Below are 15351 nucleotides of genomic sequence, written 5' to 3' on the forward strand. Positions count from 1 at the left end.
TGGGCTTGGACAAATGGTTGGGCTCTCAAACGTGTTGATGATTGGGATGTTGTTAGGCTTCATCATGATGTCCATCATGATGTCCTAAAGTTCCGGTGCTGGGCTTTCCACTCCTCAAATTTTCTGGATTGTCTTTCCATTTGGGGTAGTAGGTTTTTTATTACTAATTCGGCTTGTAGCAATAGGCCTTTACTTAGCGTTTTTCCAAAACATTTTCTTGGAATGCACTATTTTCTTTTATTCTTCTTCTTGGGGTATGCCCCTCGTAGTTGTATTTCTATCGTTTTTTGAATAAATTTTTCCGGGGTTCCATCCCCTTTACCCCCAAAAAAAAACCCTAAACCCCAACCCCCAACCCCTAACCCCAAACCCTAAACCCTAAAAAATCAGAGGCAATACTGAGAACTAAGTTGTGCTAAACTGCAAACCTCCTATTTTGCTTAAAGATGGTAGACTTGTGATTAATTTCTCTAAGGAGGTTATTGTGGAAGGTACTAAAGCAAATTCACTCCTTTTGATTGGTCATTTTGTGGGAGTTAAAATGCCTTTCTTTGTGGTAAATAACAACCTTAACCGTTTATGGAAGAAATGTGGACTTGTGAATGTTGCTTCTAATTACAATGGTCACTTTTTACTTAAGTTTAATAATGAAGAAGGAATGAAGTTTGTTTTGGAAAATGGGCATGGATGATCAATGGGGTTCCTTTGTTTGTTAAAAAATGGATGCGTGGAATGTCTCTTGGAAAATCGAGGAACTGAAAACTCTTCCCCTCTGAGTCAATCTTTATGGATGTTGATCCGGAGAATGGATATCCATAACAGATTCAGAAGTACCTAACACAGATTCACCATTCTCCGGATCAGCATTCACACTAGATTGAGCAATATCCAATTCCACACGCAGCTTTCTAACATTATCAAAGACATTACCATTCTCAATATTCAGCTTTCTGACACCCATTTTAATATCCTTTAGCTTCGAGACAACAGCAAACATATGGCAGCCCCTAACATGCTTTTTCCACACATTTTCAACCAAAGAAAAGAAATTTGGCAAATTAGACATGTGATTGTTGAATTTGAACGATTTAGCACGAAATTTGGAAGGAGCAAATAGAGAGACAACAACAGAACTATGATCAGATAAACCATACAGTAAAAAGGTAGCAGCATCGAAAGGAAAAGAGCCCAGGAAACTAGCATTACCATGAACACGATCAAGCTTTTTAAACAAACCAACAGCCCGCTCTGCAGCTAACGGTTTCTGAAACCAGATCTCAACCTAGACTGATTAATATCATCAAGTTCAGCATTACAAACATGGTCTCTGAAGTCACACATTCCTTTAGAAATGAAAGAAGACCCACGAGATGAATCATTTGGATTAAGACCCACATTAAAATCACCCATAACAATCTACGCATTATCTTTAACAAACACTTTAAATTTAAGGATGTTGTCCCAAAGAAGCCTTCTTTCACCAACATCATTAGAAGCATAGACAAATGAGCAATGAACCATTCTACCAGAAATTGTACGCAGTAAACGACAATGAATCACCTGATCAGATTGCTCAACACATTCAATTTTAAACTTGGATGAATCCCAACCCACAACAATTCGAGTTCTACCCTTACAAGCAGTATTATTAGAAATCCAACACCAGCTCCCAAAAACATCATCACATACCCTTTAAGTCTTTCTTTACAGACTCTAGTTTCAACCACAACACAAACCTCCAGATCATTTTTTGAGATAAACCGCTTCACTTCTTTGTTTTTAGAGGCTATATTCAAGCCTCTAGTATTACAAATGGCAATTTTAACCATTGGAATTTGTTTTGTGCTTTACCACCCTATCCCCACCATTCCTCCAATCATCTTTGTCACATTTCATAAAATCAAGAGCATCAACTTTTTGGTAGACATCTTCACCATGTTGGACAGCCTTATAATAATCCACTTACTCTCTTGACCATTTAAAAAAAAAAACCTCTTTTGGAGGATTGGTTCCTTTTTCAATATAGATCATCTTCAATTTGGCCATCCTCCACCATAGGTTCAGAATCCAAAATTTCTTTCTTGGCATCATTTATTTTCTCATCATGGAATTCATTGCTTTTTACATTTACCTTGCAATCAACCATACAATCTGTTGAGTCTCCTTTCACAGTCCCACTTTGTTGCCCAATCTCTTTTAGACCAACACCATCATACCCTTTTTTGACAACAAAACCCCCTTTTCCTTGTACCCCTTTAGCATTCAAATCTAGTTTAGCCTGCCACACTTTATTATCTTTTAGTTTCTGACTTTGAACATTTTGAAGGTGCTTACCATCCCTCTGTTGCTGCCCCTGGACATTTAGAGTCTGCCTACCATCCTTGTATTGTTTCCCCTGGCCACCTTGGTTCTGTTTAACACTCTTAGACTGCTGCCCCTGGCCATTCTGAGACTGTTTACCGTTAAAATGTTGTTGCCCCTCCCCATTCAGAGATTGTTTAACATTAAAATGTTGTTGCCCTTGACCACATTCTGTCTTTAAGGCCCAAATGATTAACCCAATTTTTGGTGCTAAGCTGCTGGTTGATCCCTCGTTTGCTTTGAGGTTGAACAGGTTTATTTCGCGTGCCTACAACCTGGAATCCATCATCACCATTAACAACAAATTTGTTGGACATTTCATTTTTTACTTTGACAACCTTTTCCTCATCCGATAAGGGTCTAACTCCACATTCATTAAACACATGACCAAAGATACTACAATGATTGCACCTCGAGGGCTTCCAATTATACTCAACCTTTATTATAACCTCTTTCTCCATTGATCCATCAAGTGAATGGACAAGACCAATAACAAAATCTGGTAAGTTTTTATCAGCAGAAACTTCAACTAATACTCTGGCAAAACCAGCTCTACCTGAATGAGTTAAACACCTCTCTTCTGTAGCAGGATCCAGAGTTAGGGGAACCCAATACCACTGCCAGTTCACTCAGCCCTTGAACATTCCATACCTCAAGAGGGACACCATAAAGATTAACCCAAAGGGGAAGAGTTTTCAGTTCCTCGATTTTCCAAGAAACATTCCAGGCATCCATTTTTTAACAAACGAAGGAAACCCATTGATCATCCATGGCCCATTCTCCAACACATACTTCATTCCTTCTTCATTAGTAAACTCAAGTAAAAAGTGACCATTGTAATTAGGAGCAACATTCACAAGTCCACATTTCTTCCATAAACGATTAAGGTTGTTATTGACAACAAAGTATGGCATTTTAACTCCCACAGAATGACCAATCAAAAGGAGTGAATTTGCTTTAGTACTGTAACATCCATCCTCTTAATACGCTTAATTATGTGTTGAAAACATCTACTTTTCGGGTATGGTTTTGAGCATTGGGTTTTACCAATGGAATCTTTTTATTGGAGCTTGTAGGTTATCTCGTTTCGGAAGCATAGGCGAAAACCTTATCGAAAACGGAGTCCCGAGCAAAAAGTTATGCAATTTTTTTTAGTGTTTAGTAGTAAAAAAAAAATTTACCAAATTGGGTCAACCCGACCCAACTCGGGTTTAAGATGTGAAAACCCCCAAAACAGCCCCATTTTACCCATTTTCAACCCCTTTCTCTCTCAAAATTAGTCTTGGTGTTCTAAGGTGCGATTACACACACTTGGGAGTTAATTTATCCCCAAATCAAGTGTTTTATCAAGATTTTTGAAGGATTTGTGGAGAAATCAACGGTAAAACTCATCTCCTATCTTGATTTCGATGTTGGGCATAATTGGTTAGTTTTCAGTCCATGCATGTGATGATTTAGTAATGAAATCATGAAAATATGTTAAGTTTAAGTGTTATTATGTGTTAGTATGTGAAATCCATGGATGGATTGGGAGATTTCTTGAAAAGTATGATGTTAGCTCAAGAACAAGTGTTGACTTTTAGGAGTCAATTTGAGATACAATGAGATTAGTAGAAATTGATGTTATAAGCATGGTTTATCATTGGTTTATTGTGGAATTTGGTAAAAATAAGTGAAACTATGAATTTGGAACTTATTGGGCTAGCATTGACAACGTTTTGGATGGAAATGGGTGTATTGAGCATTTGATAAGATGATTACAGCCCTGTTTTTTGGAAAATCATAGAAAATCATAGAAAATTCAAAAAACTATGAATAAATAGGCCCTAGAAAGGCAAGAGAAAGGGCTGCAACATGTCTTTAGATCTTAATAGGTGATTTTGGGTTTTAAAGGGGTAAAACAGCTCTGCAAGTTGAGTATTTATATTGAAATCCACTTGGTTTGACATTCGGTTTAATTCAACCGAATTCTATTGTGAGTTTACTTGGATATATGCCTATTATGTGCTCTATAGGTGTAGGTGTTACCCATATTGTAATCATAATTGTTGTTTCATGGTTACTTTTATTTTATGCTTGTATCACTCCTTATATAGACAATATTTACATGATAATTGAATGTCACACCAAAGAGGCCTCTGCCATACCAAAGAGGCTCTGCCACACCAAAGAGGCCTCTGCCATACCAAAGAGGCCTCTGCCATACCAAAGAGGCCTCTGCCACACCAAAGAGGCCTCTGCCACACCAAAGAGGCCTCTGGTCATTCAGACTTAGTCATTTTAGCGCAACATCTTCAGATCTTTCATCCTTGTTCCGATAGCTTGATAAAACTTTTAGAATAATTAGAATCAATTTTTGGACCTAACATTGTCAATGTGTTGGGCGCCGATTGTTGGACACCTTTGGATCCGGGTGAGACAACCGGAGGGGCTGTCCCTACTCATCTGTCCGGGGATGGAGGACGGTTATTGCAGGAAGATGAGTAGAGGGTTTGCACACCATCCGAGAGTGGACGGATACGGATTGGTCGGTCAAACCTAACAATTGTCGGTTGATTTAATTTAAATTGTTGGTTAAGGTATTAATTGTGCATCGCGTGATTTTGATTATTGAAGTGTTTACGTTATGAATTCATCTGATTGTCCTTGCTGTTTCCTTGAAATTTTATATGTCGTTAACTCAAACTTTTGATGAATATTGCCTCATTTACTTCTAGATTTTTTTTTATAAATGTACTTACATGAGTCMTGATGTGCATGATATCCATTTAAACTCACTAAACTTTGTTAGCTTATTCTTTTAGTGGTAAATCTTTCAGGAAAAGAAGCTAAGAGAAAAGAGAAAGTTATAGATCGCTAATAGTTCGTGTTGGAATCAAGGACCGTCATATTTTGGTTTACGGTAGTCTATGCTTTTGAATAGAAATTTTCACTCTTTCAGGGTTGATGTTTTTTTTTTGACAAATACTTTCGGCCCTTTTGATGTAAAAGTTGATCTAAAACTTATTTTTTGATGGTATATATACATGTATCCCGTATTTCGTTGAGGTTGAACTTGAAATTTAGCTTTAGATCTATTCATTAAATGTGGTTCGGTAACTGGTGGGTTACAAGTACCTTCCACAGTAACCTCCTTAGAAAATTTAATCACAAGTCTACCATCTTTAAGCAAAACAGGAGGTTTGTAGTTTAGCACAACTTTGTTCTCAGTATTGCCTCTGATTTTATCAGCTAATGTAACACCCTTGGAATTCCACACATTAACAGATTGACCAGCCAAACTGGACTTGATATTACCATTCACATTTCCAAAACTGCTCATCACATTGGAATTAACAACACCAGCAGCAATAGCAGAATTTGACACATTCCCACATTTTCCAAAAAAAAAAAATTAAAATCGACTCCAATTGCTTCTTGTATCTCTACCATCCCCCTTGGAATCATTTTGATCAGAAGAAGCGCCAGAGAGAAACCAAGGCTCCCAAAGGGAAAGAAAGGAAGAAAAAAGGGAGAGAAAAGATAAGGTTACCAACCATTAGGAAAGGTTCTAGGCAAGCCGAGCCCGAGTAACATTAAGACTAGTCTAATGTTACGAACAAACACAGTATTGGTGCGTATCGTTGTTCTCATTTTTGGAATAAAATAAGAAACTCCTTTAATGAACAAGTCTATATTACACGATTCGGTCAATGATTTACATTCATTGCTAGTTTATAATTATTTGTTTCAACGCTATTTTGTACGTTTAGTTAGTGTCTTAGTCCACCCCACCTCACCCCTCCGCTCCTCTCCCCTCCCCTCCCCTCTTCTCTTACATAAAGCATTAAAGTTAATCATCTTTCACTGTCAATCTCTGTAGATTCGACCCTGCTTGCCACTATTACAATTTACGTTGTAATTTGAGGTAAATAGAATTCTATTATTTGTCATGCTCAACTCCCGCCACCATGTTGAAACACACTTCGAAAGAAAGGGAAGAACTTAGGATTTTAAACAAAATGAACATGAACAAACATAAACAAACCCATTTTCTTCACAAACAAACATGAACACAAAAATCAGTTCGTGTATAGTATGTTTTTGCTCGTTTGGTCGGCTAAGTTAAACAAACATGAACAAGACTCCGTATATGTTTGTTCGATTTGTTTACTTCCCTGTCATAAACACTGAAAATTTAATAATTAAAAGTTCTAAAACTAATTTCCCAACAATATATTTGATATAAATAGTAAAAATTTAGCAATAGTAATTATCTTTTTAGAAATAAAAAACCCAAAGTTTCTTTGGACCGAGATTTCCCCTCTAATAAAATGGTAATGGTTAACTCAGCAAGGAGGAGTTATATTAAGGTAAAGTTTAAGGCTTCATCTGTTGGGAGAAAAACTGATAGGAAGTCTGCCACTAGTTGCTTCATATGCCATAAAGATATAGACGAGCCTGCCACCTTTCACATGCATCTTGCTTCCAAGTACAGCAAGTTGAAAAAAGAGAATCAATATTATAAAGTAATGAACCCCTTGATTCAATTACTCCCTACTGGTTTTGTTTGTATATATATATGTGCAGCCGATGGGGTCACAGAAAGACTGGAGCCATGACCAGCGTTATTGTTGCAAGCATCTTGATAAGGACATGAAGCGAAGGGCCAGCTGTGTCTTTGAATGGGTCACCTACGCTGTAATATTAGAAGAAACATATGAGGGTAAGCAAACAAAATGGATTAGACAAAATCAACACATAAGTTGGTTGCTCCTTACGTGTCACCAGTAATTGCTGCTTTGTGGCTGTCACTTCCTTTGCCTCCAAGTGCCCCTGTCTCAATATATTTCTTAGCATTATCCCAGGCACCACCAGCAGTGTTGAGGAAAAGAGCCATGAGAATACCAGAAACCGTAGCAAACATCAACATGGCAGCCACAACTTTAGCCCCAAGTAAAGGATGCCCTGTATAGTAACCCAAAATCCGAAAGAGAATGCCTGTTTCCAAGTGCAACATCAAATTTAATAAGTACTAACAAAAACTAAAAGCAGTATTCAAGACTAATCCAAAAATAAGAAATTACAGAATAATGAGCAGACAGCTGTAGTAGCACAGGCAACTCGAGAGGTAATCTCTTATCTTGCAGTGACAAAACACACTGACAGGAACCCCCAATGCTAAACTGGAGTGAAACTACAAAGAGAAGAAATAGACTTCCAATACAACATGCTTGATCAAGTCAGCTCTCATACTTTGTTAAGTAACATGAGCCTGAAAAGACCATCTGAATCCTATCCATAACATGAGCTTGAAAAGACCATCTGAATCCTAATTCCAAGAACCTTAGCTTAAATAACCCAATCTAGCTCTTTCATAGTGAGCAGTTGAAAGATGCTAGAGCATACCAATAAATATAGGTGATATAACAGCCAAGGCTCCAGGCTTTATCATCTCCTTCAGAGATGCAGAGGCAACAATTGCGACACATCTCCCATAATCTGGTTTGTCCTTGTAGTCCTATGTCAAACATATAGAAATAAAAGAAAATCATCATAGACAGCAGTCACAAGGATAATTTTACAACTGCGTAAAGGAAACTGTTTCAGCATCTCTATAATCTACTTTAAAAAGGCAAGAATGAATTATCTTTTTTAAACATCAAATGGTTTAACTTTTCAATAAGAAAAAATAGGTATCAATGCTAATCCAATGGGTGTGATGTTGGATTCAAATCAGATTTCTGGTGAATGGAGAATGGTGATAATTTAGGATTCAAAGAAAATCAACAATAAATTCCTGGGAGAAAGCCTTCCCATATCGAGGATGGGACCTACCATGATGCCCGGCCTCTCAATAAACTGTCTTCTTACTTCATTAACAACCTCCTGGGCAGTCCGACCAACTGCAGCACAGGCCCACGCACTGAAAAGGAAGATAAGCATAGAGCCCAACAATCCACCCACAAATACTTCTGGAATAGCGATGTCAACCTGTACCGCAATCAAAAGCTTAAATATTAGATACATAATTCCACAGCACAAGATTCAAGCCAATGACAAAACAAATAAGACTTGCTTACCTGTGTAAATGGGGAATGAGCAAATGCCGCTACCTCATCCATATACGCACTGAACAAAAGAAAAGATGCAAGGGCAGCTGATCCAATGGCAAACCCCTTGGTGGTTGCTTTTGTGGTGTTCCCAGCTGCATCCAGAACATCAGTGATCTCTCGAACGCTTTCAGGCTGCAAATGACAATAATCAAGTAAAACCCCAGACACTATGACTCGAGCATTAAAAATAACTATTAGGATGGCCCATTTGTTTTCCAGAGAATGCTGCTTTACCTGCCGACTCATCTCAACAATTCCACCAGCATTATCTGCTATTGGGCCAAACATATCCATAGTGAGAACATAGGCTGCAGTACTAAGCATACCCATTGTTGCTACTGCTGTCCCGAACAATCCACCAGTTGGATTTCCGTCTCCATCAACCAACCCTGAGGTCTGGCCCAACCAAAAAGCCGAAATAATAGATACACTTATCACAAGGACAGGAAGAGCAGTAGATTCTAAACCCAAGCTAATGCCCGCAATTATGTTAGTCCCATGGCCTGTTGAACTGGAAAGAGCTAATTTGCGTACAGGCTCATGTTTATAGTCAGTGTAATACTGAGTAATCCAGACAAAACTGTAAGCTGTCATGATTCCAACCAAACCGCATAGTGCAAAATTCAACCAAGCAGAAGGAGCTTGTTCTGTGTACAGCATCCAACGTGTGGACTGCATATGCAACAAACAATTAGGCCTACTTCACTAACTATAGCAAGAAAAAATAAAACAGAGCTCATTTTTGTCCCGTGAGCACACAAGCAGGGTAGGGAAACAGGGGATGGGGGTTGATTTTATCAAAGCTGTAGAATATATATGAACATACTAGTTGTAATTTACTCTAACCAAGCAGTGTTTATTTCCTTAAAGTTCACATGGAAATATTACCAAACCAAAAGTCACAACCGCTAAAATTATTGTGATAGAATATCCTTTCTGAAGTATCGTCATAGGATCCTCCATAACACTGATCACTCCAGGATCACGTGTTCCACGTATTGAAAATATTCCCACCGACGATACTATGAGATCAAATGAATGAATAACAAGGGGAAATAGGATGAAGCCAGATGGATCTGCATGTGATAATGGAAATGAAGATTAATAGACAGATGAGCAATCTACAACATAAAATTCTTAAGAATGTAAGAGAAGATACGTCTGATAGATACTGACAACCACATAAGTTGTCTTATAACGAACTATACATAACCAACAGGAGCGGTATCGGATTAGCTGAATTCTTTCAGTATCTAACTGCAATTTAGATAAATTAAATTTTAATTCCTAGCATGAACTTTATAAAAAAAATTCTAATGATTTGACATGCTTAATCCAGCTACAATTTACTGTGCATTTGATTAGCTAATGTGTGTCAACCTTCAGTAACCTTAGAATGCAATCCAGTCGATTAACAAATGCACAGAGTTGATCATTCTGTCAAATGGAATGTGAATGACAAGAAGCATGTCTAAAAAAAACCATGGAGCACCAAAGAAGAGGACAATAAACCGATAAAAGGACAAGGATCTGCAGATAAGTCCTCTTAAACTAGCTTCTAATTATAAAGTTTTAGTGAAAGCAACTACAATTAGAGATAACCAAATAGTTACCTTCAATTTTGCAGCGCTGAGCCATGCTTCCTCCAAGTATCATAGCACTAATTATCTCTGCAGCTATGCTCTCAAACAGATCAGCTCCTCGAGCTGCACAATCACCCACATTATCTCCAACCTTGTATGACAAAGATCAAGAAATTAGTTCAATCTACTACATCAATAAATTCATCATGTTAAGAGAAAGGATAAGCATATCACAAACTAGACAAAGAAAATCAGATACAAATAATATAAGAAACTGAATGCATATAGTAATTACTGCACTTAAGGTCAGAGCTATTCCAGGATATACTAGTATAAAAGACATAGGTCAAACAAGAAACAGTGAGCAGATTTATCGAGTCGAGACAAACATTATGAAGGAATGTTAAACTCATACCAGGATAGGTCAAGGCACTCCAAAGAAACAGTCGAACCTCCTCTTACCATGACAAACTAAACTACACCTTTTATAAAAGTCTTCCAGTCATACGTCAGACACATACATTTGAAAACTAGCAGATAAAATGGAAAAGCAACACTTTGAAGGTCACAACATGATTAACAACACATTATAGTGAAGGTGGAAAGTTAACTATGTAGATTCCAGCAAAGAAAGCAGTGAAAACAAGTCAAATGAGTCTGTCAGCCTATCAAACTAAAAACTTCAATAAATTAAAGAAAATTAGAAGTACGGTGCTTGGCAGAACCGAATCATTCCATATATTCTCAAACAAAATGTGCATGAAAAAACACTTTCTGATCTCAACAGAAGTTCCTGGATGTTATTTAATCATTTCCTTTGGTATGTTATTCAATGCTGCTTTAGGTTGCTTCTGTAACTAACCTGCATGTGCACTCATATGTTATCAAATAGATTGTATGCAAGAAAAATGTCCCATTCAAACACCTTTCCTAAGAGTATACATAAACCATAACTAGGATACAGTTCAACCACCTTGTTTGTTTTACCATCATATCCCTTAGATACTAGTTTGAAGAAGAAAAAGATGACCAACTAGAATGACTGTCTGGTATTACAGATTATCAGTTCAACAATCTCATGTCTCATAGGGACTCCTCCAACATCAAACTGACTATAACAACAAAAAACTAAGAGGATACCAGATCAGCAATGACAGCAGGATTCCGAGGATCATCTTCAGGTATTCCCTGTTCTACTTTTCCGACAAGATCGGCACCAACATCAGCAGCTTTTGTGTATATTCCACCACCCAATTGAGCAAAAAGGGCTACGAATGAAGCTCCAAAACCATAGCCCACAAGAAGAAGAGGCACTGAAGATACATAATGTATACATCAAGAAACATATTACTATTGGATCTTAGTTCTACATTATATGAGAAGAATGATAACCTAGCATATGCATAACAAATACACACAGAACATAGATTAACATAGTTTCTAGAAAATAAAGTAATGAACATATCCATAAATTCCGCTCAAGCGCTGAGAGTGAGATTGAACAGACGTACTTTTTTAAAAGCATGATCCTGCCAAACCCATCTCACCCAAAAAAGAACTTGTTAACTTGCCAAACTTACCCCAGATAAGCTGAACAAGACAGGTATTTTTCTGAATTTTTACACATCATGCTCCTATTTCAGAAAAAGACCTACTAGTGCCACAAATATGGAAATTCAGGTTTAAACGCTTAGAAGTGTATGACTGCCACCTTAATTAGGTAATGCCATAACGATTTACGATTGCTTCAGAGCAATTAGATGGCCATTTGGATTGTTTGGCAACCATAAGCTTGATTATTTTTTTTAGCTTATTGCAAAAGCCCCGTTAATAGGGCCATAAGCTAGCTTATTGAAACGCTACTTGGAGTAGCATTTCAATAAGTTCCAGGTGCTTTTTGCCACTTTCTTCCAATTATATCCCTTATTAACATTAATTGTTATTAATTACTATAAATTATCAATAAATACTCCCTCTGTCCCAAATCAAATGTCCGCATTTCTATTTTAGTTTGTCCCAATATAAATGTCTATTTTAGAAGTTATTGAGAAATTAGAGAAAGCTATGTAGAGAGAATATTAGGAAGAACCAGAAAATTGAAGGAATCTTATTTACAATATTGGGATTATCTTCACAAATGAGGATAACCCAACTATTTATACGTAACAGTCAGATATACAAACAGAAAAAACAAAAACTAACTTCTTCAATTAAAGCCACAACTAACAAATCCCCACCTTGGCTTTAATTCTAGTACAGAAAAATTTTACTTCCAGCTATCAATGTTAGGAGATCTAAACAATGCCTAAACATATTCAAAGAAACAGGTTTCGTCATTGCATCAGCTGGATTGTCATCAGTCTTCACTTTCTTCACTTTAATTCTCCTCTCCGAATGTATAAAGTGATAACGAACATCTATATGTTTCGTTCTTTCATGATGCACCTGGTCTTTTGCAAGACAAAGAGCACTCAAGCTGTCACAAAAAACTACATTCTGATCTTGATGAAACCCAAGATCTCCAAGCAAACCTTTCAGCCAAATCCCTTCTTTTGCAGCCCTCCGTAAGAGACATATATTCAGCCTCTGTTGTAGACAAAGCAACAGACAGTTATAACGTCGCTTTCCAGCTCACTAAGGCATCTCCAAAAGTGAAGACATATCCCGTTAATGACCTCCGCGTGTCAAGGTCAGCTACGTAATCAGAATATGAAAATCCAGCCACAATACAATCTCCTCCATAAATGAGACCTACATCACTTGTGCCTTGAAAAATACGTTTCACGGGAACCCAATGTTCTTTCCCTAGATTAGCCATGTAGTGTGAAACAACACTAACAAGCTATGTTAGGTCTAGTGCACACCATGACATACATAAGACTTGCTACAGCATTAGAATAAAGAACTTTGCTCATGTACTCCACCTGAGCCTTTGTTTGAGGTATCAAAGCCACTGATAATTTGAAATTGGTCAATGAAGGTGTGCTCACAGGCTTTGCAGAAGCCATACCAAATCAAGAAAGTACCTTCAAAATGTAACTTTTCTGGGACAAGAAAAGTTTATGTCTAGATCTATCTCGGATAATCTCCATACCGAGAATCTTTCGAGCAGCCCTCAAATCTTTCATGTCAAACTCGAAATTAAGGAATCTTTTAACTTCTTATTTCAGTCATACCACGAGCCGCTACTAACATATCGTCCACATAAAGTAGCAGATACACATGTGACCCATCAGCGCCTTTCTTATGATAAGGGCTTTTAGTAAAACCATGACTCACCATAAAGTTGTCAAACGTTTATACCACTGCCTCAGAGATTGCTTTAACCCATAAAGAAATTTCTTGAGCTTACAAACATAGTTTTCTTTACCTTGAGCTACAAAACCCTCCGGTTGACTCATACAGATTTCCTCTTCAAGCTCACCATGTAAGAAAGCCATTTTGACGTCCAATTGTTCCAACTCCAAATTTGCTTGTGCTACTAGTGCCAACAACACCGAATAAATGTATGACGCACCACCGGTGAGAAATTTCATTATAATCAACCTCTTGCTCTTGGCTATAACCTCTAGCCACCAACCGTGCTTTGTCTCTCACACTTTCAACTCCTGGCAGCCCCGTTTTCCGCTTAAAGATCCACTTACAGGTCACAACTTTTCTGCCTTGAGATAACTTCACTAATTCCCAAGTTCTATTCTTGTGAAGGAATTCCATCTCTTCACTCATGGTTGTTATCCACACATCAGCCTCCTTCGTTGTGATTGCTTCTTTGTAAGTAGATGACTCAAAGAACCCCATTTCTTTAGCAACTTGCAGAGCATAGGCCACCATGTCATCAAAACCATATTGAATTGGCCTACCAACTTGTCTTCGGGGCTTATTTAATGCTATAGATTGAAACTCTGCAGGCTGGTGCTGATTTTCAAGCACGACAGATTCTGGTTGAGGCGAGTTATTGTGCTGTCCAGCAGTATTCTCGCCTTCATCAAGACCATTTAACTCGTACTCCACCTGTTCGGACACACTCTCCTCTTGAACACTTGGAGTAGATGAACACCTCACCCCACGTAACATACTCTCCTCATCAAACACTACGTTACGGCTGAGAATCACCTTTCTTTTATCAAGAGACCAAATTCTGTAGCCCTTTACTCCAATTCCGTATCCCATAAACAGCCCCTTCTTAGATCTTGGTTCCAATTTTCCTTGACTAACATGGTAGTATGAAGGACAACCAAATATTCTTAAGCCCGTGTAATCAACCGGCTTAATGGACCACACCTCAATAGAAGTTTTACAATCACTTGCCGTTGTCGGGGATCTATTCACCAAATAGCAAACCGTGTTAATGCTTCTGCCCAGAAACTTCTATTCAACCCTGCATTTGACATAACACATCTCACTCTCCTTTGTTTTCCAAAGATACAATGCTCACAAAAGCCCAATTCAGCAACTCTATGACCTCCAAGAAGTCCTTTCTTGCTGAGAATTACCAAGCCTTTCTTACTAACATGCCCTAGCCTCATGTGCCACAGACGTGTCAAATCTGACTCATTCTCTACAGAATTAAGGGTCGGTGTTGCTGATCCCTTGGTTTTAAAAAGCGCGATGCAGTAAGGGTCCCGGAAGCCGATGCGTGATGCGTGATGCTGATGCGCTCGCATCACGCACGTGATGCGCCCGGTATTCAAAAAATATTTATAAATTAATTCTACATATCAATTTTTACCTTAAAAATACTTGGGGGCTGTTTGGCAGTTGCTGAATGATTTAGTTCAGAATAGTTAAGAGGTTAGAATGGCGAAGAGGATCAGAATGGTTAAGTGCTGAATGAAACAAGGTTGTTTGGTAATTGTTCTCTGAATGATAGCAAATTACCATTTTAACCCTAGTTATGATTTAGTACTGAACAAACCAACATACAATTACCAAAGATGATGTTTCTTCATATCAGTATCAAATCCTCAAGAAATTGCAAAATGTCGATAATCCAATCATCATTAACATTGTTACAAACATGAAATAAGCAATAAACAACATCAATTTCTAAAGAAAAATGATAAATTCCCTAAACCAAACCCTAGATTTATGCAAGATCAACGACCTGCTGGAAGAGGCGGAGACGGCGACGGCGACGACCTGCTGGAAGAGGCGGCGACGAGCGACGAGCGACGAGGCGGCGAGGCGGCAAGCGACGAGCGACGAGGCGGAGACGGCGACGACGAGCGACGAGGCGGCGAGCGACGAGGCGGCGACGAGCGACGACCTGCTGGAAGAGGCGGCGACGAGTGACGACCTGCTGGAAGAGGCGG

General features: G+C 38.3%; 1 protein-coding gene across 10 annotated transcripts in view; it reads right to left on the reverse strand.

Moving 5' to 3' along the window:
• Positions 1-6684: 6684 nt before the first annotated feature.
• LOC112516765 (pyrophosphate-energized membrane proton pump 3) overlaps positions 6685-15351 on the reverse strand; it is a 25068-nt gene continuing 16401 nt past the window's right edge. For 9 of the 10 annotated variants that reach the window (XM_025123993.1, XM_025123991.1, XM_025123986.1 and 6 more), the window contains 9 exons: positions 11180-11352; positions 10070-10190; positions 9345-9532; positions 8691-9128; positions 8424-8588; positions 8179-8334; positions 7750-7861; positions 7122-7341; positions 6685-7039 (listed from right to left, as the gene is read on the reverse strand). In XM_025123993.1, the coding sequence (XP_024979761.1) occupies positions 6940-7039; positions 7122-7341; positions 7750-7861; positions 8179-8334; positions 8424-8588; positions 8691-9128; positions 9345-9532; positions 10070-10190; positions 11180-11352 (1673 nt within the window). In that variant the 3' untranslated portion in view covers positions 6685-6939. The remainder of the gene's footprint in view (positions 7040-7121; positions 7342-7749; positions 7862-8178; positions 8335-8423; positions 8589-8690; positions 9129-9344; positions 9533-10069; positions 10191-11179; positions 11353-15351) is intronic. The other variant, XM_025123992.1, reaches the window with a different exon arrangement.

This window comes from Cynara cardunculus, assembly GCF_001531365.2.
Source record: "Cynara cardunculus var. scolymus isolate 2C chromosome LG 8, CcrdV1, whole genome shotgun sequence".
Classification (NCBI taxonomy): Eukaryota; Viridiplantae; Streptophyta; class Magnoliopsida; order Asterales; family Asteraceae; genus Cynara; species Cynara cardunculus.